Source organism: Stegastes partitus, unplaced genomic scaffold (assembly GCF_000690725.1).
Source record: "Stegastes partitus isolate 25-593 unplaced genomic scaffold, Stegastes_partitus-1.0.2 Scaffold1091, whole genome shotgun sequence".
Taxonomy (NCBI): domain Eukaryota; kingdom Metazoa; phylum Chordata; class Actinopteri; family Pomacentridae; genus Stegastes; species Stegastes partitus.
Window position 1 is genome coordinate 98,059 of NW_007578822.1, and position 4,972 is coordinate 103,030.

Here is a 4,972-nt window from a genome sequence, read left to right on the forward strand (position 1 = left end):
GAGGAAGAACTTCCTTCTCCATCAGCCTCTCAGCTCATGTTGATGTCAGACCCTGTGGACACTGACAGCTGTGTTCCAGCAGCTTCTGGTCCATCCAGAGCTGCTTTCTGCTGGTTCCTGGTTGACTCTGGACCCTCCAGCTCACACATATTACAGAAGTGTCTCCATTTTTAATAAAACATAATTCCATGGATGTTTTTATATGTTCATGTGATGATGGAAACACAACCTGACATGTTGAAGGCAGTAATATATTCCCACCCACAGACTGAGCTGCTTCGTTTCTATATGTCACCTGTGAGTCGACCTCTGACCTTTGACATCATCACAGAGAGTCAGGGGTCGACTCGCTTTAACTCCTCCCACTTCACCCCTACTGACCTAATAAGGACACGGTGAGGGGATGTGGGGGGGGCTTGTTATCACACCAGTAAACACACTTACTTGCAGATAGCAGGGAAACACTCCTGCAGCCCTTTCTTCTTCACCAGAGAGCCTTCGATGCAGTACATGATGATGTCCATCACCTGGAGACGGAGGAGACTCTGGTGATGCAGTTACAGGAACACACAACAAAACAACCGCAACACCTGACGTCGTTTGGTTTACCTCCACCAGCAGGTCCACGACATCTCCGGGCATCTTCTCGATCAGGATGTCGATCACTCGCAGGATCTCGGTCTTGGCTCTGGCCAGAGTGGTGGTGTGAACGTTCTGCTGCGACTGAGAGTTGGCCTGAGCCGCGTTGTACCGATGGACCTGGAAACCCAAAGTCTCTGAATGTTAGAAGGATGTGGTGGGCCGGCGGCTTCAGAGAGTGTGTGCGTGTTTTAGCAAAGTTTGAAACAACTTCTGCTCGACCAGCTCTGAATTTAAAACCAAGAAATTTCACTGCAAACCATCACGAGAAAGAGATTCTAATCTAGTCTGGTCAAGTATTTATGGCATAAAATAAGGATATTTATAAAGATATTTGTGGGGTTGTTGACATAACAAGTATTTCATAATAATATTCTATATGTTGAGGTTCGTATTATTGTAACATGAAATATGGTTCAGAACATATCACTGGTTGACTTCTGCTTTATTTGTTCTTTCACCATGATGAGCTCAAAAATGAGACTTTTCATGACACCTTTAATTTCTTTTCCTATTTCAACTCAGTTCAATTGTTTTGAATCAATGACACAAAGAGAAATAAGAGTGAAAGCTCCAGGTTTTAATCTTTAACCGTTCCTGAGATGTTGCTGTTGTTCAAGCAGCCTCAAATTTCTAATTTGTTTTTTAAATCATTTATATTGGAAAGTATCTAGCAGTCGAAAATTCAACAGATTTCATTTTAAATATCCAAAGCTTATGATAAAAAAAAGTCCCAAACTAATCAGAGATGGTCGAACAGAAGATGCCTCGTGATCTGAGATGGAAAAACTTAAATGTAAATGATGAAGACTTTGTTAATCTGCAGTGTGGTTGTTGGTGAAGATATTGAAACGTTTCAGCGTCACCTCTCTTGCGATGGTGGTGATGAAGGCCGGAGGTCGGGCCGTGGCGATCAGGGAGAGGGCGTGACGGGCGGATCGAGCCGAATCTGCAGGCGGGTTGAGCGGCAAACCCATCGTGATGCTGCGGAGGAGGAGGAGGAGAGGATTAAAGAGGCTGCAATCAAAGAAACTCCAAATCCAGATTTACATGTTTTTGAGTTTGAGAGAGAATTCAACAGAGAGAAGAAAAGTTGAAGAGAGAAGGAACGAGAGCATCCGCTGTCTTCAGCCAGACTAAAGTGAAACCATTTATTCATGTTTAGCATTAAACTAGAGCTACTGCTTCAGGGTTGAGGTTTATGTGACTGTTTCTACACAAAGTGGCATCACGTCATTGTTTTATATTATTACAATTATCTGCAGAAATGCCGTCGTATTGAGTGTGAGTTATGGTGAACAGGATTTTAGCCCTAAATTTAAAGAAATTCCCTCCAGTGTTAAAAAGATGGACAACCTGAAAACACGTTGCCATCGGCCCTAAACACAAAACTCACAAGTCTCACAGCAAAGTGGCTCCAACTGAAGTTCACTTTTTCCAAGTTTCATTTTTTTAAAAAGCCTAAGTGATGTCCCAGAGCAGCTGGATGCTGTGAATCTTAGGAAATGTCACTAAAACAGAACTAAAAACAGAAGTTTGAAGACTTTTTTCCCCCTTTGAAAGTCACAAGTGAGTCTTAAATGTCAAGGTGAAGACAAAACCAGATGAAATCAGATCAGATCAGATCAAGACCAAGATGAGATCAGATTCATTAAATCCCACAGCAAAGGAAAACGTGCAAAAAAATGCAGGAACATGAGGAGAAAAATAAACCAAAAAAAAAACAGGGTATACCTAAGTGCTGATTCTCCCATATGTTGATATTCACAAGCTGCAAAGATTCCTCTGGGTGTGGAAAAATAACAATAAAACATCATTGCACAGATATTTCAGGAAGTCGAGACCAATGTCGGCGTTGTGTTATCATGTGATTTAACATTAAGACTGTAATTTACCAGAATGACAACAAAACTGGAAAAAAAAACCTGTTTGTTGTCTTGATGATGTGTGAATCTAAACTGAAAATCGTACTTTCTGACCTCCTAAATTTGACAAACTGCTGCTGCGTTGATTAAAAAGAACATCTGTTGTGGAGGAAATGAAGTTAATCTGCTGCAAACCTTTTTCTAACCTGTTATTATTTAGGAGTCGGTACATTTTTTTGGATTCTGTGGACCTGAAACACTAAATAGTGCATTTATTGGGGAGCAGATTTATACACGTTTGCTGCACAGGTGAGTATCTGCAGCAGAACGTGCATGAAATCAAGTTGTGTTATGAGCAAATAGAGGAACAAGCTGATCTCCTGGTGCGGAGAAATAACAGCTATCCGACTGCTAAAGCTTTTTTAATAGAATATATTCATTGTCGGTTCGTCGTCTTTTCACCAGATTTGCAGACAAAGAGGGAAAAACACACAACATTAGCGGGCTTATCCTTGAAAGAGAGAGGTTTTTCTAATAAGAAGAAAACCTTAGCGAGACATTTAAATGGAGCTCTTGAGGGAGAGGCGAAGAAAACGAGATAAATCTGAGGAAAAGCTGCGGAGAGATTGAGTCTTACTAATATATGGAGTGAAGAGATTAGCGAGCAGCTTATAATGTCAAGGCCGAGTCAATGGGAGCCATTCACCAGACGACGGCATAATGGACTCCCACAATGCAACAGGAATTAGACACACACACACCCCAACAGCTGGCCGCACACGCCTCGCACACAGTGTGTGTGTGTGTGTGTGTGTGTGTGAGACGGAGAGAGAGGGAGGGAGGGAGAACGAGGGCGAGCGAGGCCACCTTGTTAACAAATGACTCTGGGGAGGCCGAGGGAGGCGGCGACGGGCGGCCGAGCTGCACGATTCATCTCCTGTGATTACGCGCCGCCGCCGCAGATACGGTAATTAATGCCGGTAATATATCGGCAATATATCAGCAATATTGGAATGTTTAATTTCGCTCGGCGAGGCGGCCGTAATTGGAAACAGTCACGGCGTTGATATAAGGCGGCGGCAGAGCAGGGAGCTAATTGTGCCGAGGCCCGCCGAGGTTAATAACCGGCGTTTAGAGCATGTAATGAAATAATCTGGATTATAGTCGGAGCGGCTGAGGAGCAGAGCGGCACATTAAACTGATCAACATCTCCTACAGGCCTGAACAGGAAGAAGGTTCAGACAGTGACAGAGAATCCACAGAAATCCAGACAGAACCGGAGCTGAAAGCTCGTCATTTTCTAGCAGATGAGGACAAATCTGTGTGAAAATGACCGAATTACGAGTTCAGATTCGGCCGTCGTGAATTTTTTCTCCTGCTTGTGGACACATTAAACGAATTATTATCTCCAACAGGCCCGAGCAGGAAGGTTCAGACAGTGTATTACAGATAAATGTTGTTCAGTGTGACCAAGAATCCACAGAAATACAGACAAAAACTAAACTAAAATCTCGTCATTCGCTAAAAAATAAACAGAAATCTGTATGAAAACGACAGCACTGAATGGATTATGAGTTCTGACTCAGCCGTCATGAACTTTCACTGCTGTATGTGGATATAATGAACTATTAAATATCTCCCACAGGCCTGAGCAGGAAGATTCAGACACTATGTTGGAGATTTATTAAGAATCTGTTGAGTTTGACCAACAATCCAGACAAAACCAGAACTAAAAACTCTTCATTTCCTACAAAATCAGGATAAATTAGCATTAAAGTGGCTGTTCTGGCTGGATTACGGGTTCAGTTTCAGCTGCAGGTGGAACCAACGAGAGGCGGCTGTAATTGGAAACAGTCAAAACGTTGATAAAAGGCAGCAGCAGAGCAAAGAGCTAATTGTGCCGCCGAGGTTAATAACCAGCGTTTAGAAGATGTCATGGAACACATTAAACTCTGAAAAACCTTCTACAGACCCGAGCAGGAAGATTCAGACGACGTGTTTTAGTTGTTTTTGATGAAAGCTCCAGACAAAGCTGAAACTCTCGTCCCTCTATTGGAGGTTACAACACGTGTGCATGTCCTGAACGGATTGTGGGTCCAGATTCAGCCGCGGTGAACTTTCAGCGCCGACAACCAGCGAGCGGCGGCTTCAGTGTGTGTCTGTGTGAACCTGGCAACATGACTGCATTCACAGCCAATATCACGCTGACATTATCCAGTCAATACTGAGTCACACACAGCGAGGACTGGAGGTATTGATTTTGGTGTGCGAGGGAGGAGTGAATAACCTCGGTCACATGATGAGAGTCCCTGCTGCAGGAAACCAGCGCTGTGTGCACGGCTGGCTGCCTGTTCAGCGACCAGCCGGCCTGATGATTGGTTTTTCTCGGCGAGCTGAAGACGTGGAAACTGGAAGATTTGCTGACGGGCCGGCAGTTTGACTGTTTACTGACTGGTTTTCTCCATTTA

At 43.7% G+C, this 4,972-nt stretch overlaps 1 protein-coding gene across 2 annotated transcripts in view; it reads right to left on the bottom strand.

The window, feature by feature from the left end:
• The window catches only part of wdr7 (WD repeat domain 7), a 126,123-nt gene that overhangs the window by 16,642 nt on the left and 104,509 nt on the right, over positions 1 to 4,972 (bottom strand). Inside the window, exons 22-25 of one of the 2 annotated variants that reach the window (XM_008295956.1) lie at positions 2,374 to 2,424; positions 1,506 to 1,623; positions 610 to 759; positions 445 to 527 (exon numbers count right to left, since the gene is read on the bottom strand). In XM_008295956.1, the coding sequence (XP_008294178.1) occupies positions 445 to 527; positions 610 to 759; positions 1,506 to 1,623; positions 2,374 to 2,424 (402 nt within the window). The remainder of the gene's footprint in view (positions 1 to 444; positions 528 to 609; positions 760 to 1,505; positions 1,624 to 2,373; positions 2,425 to 4,972) is intronic. The other variant, XM_008295957.1, reaches the window with a different exon arrangement.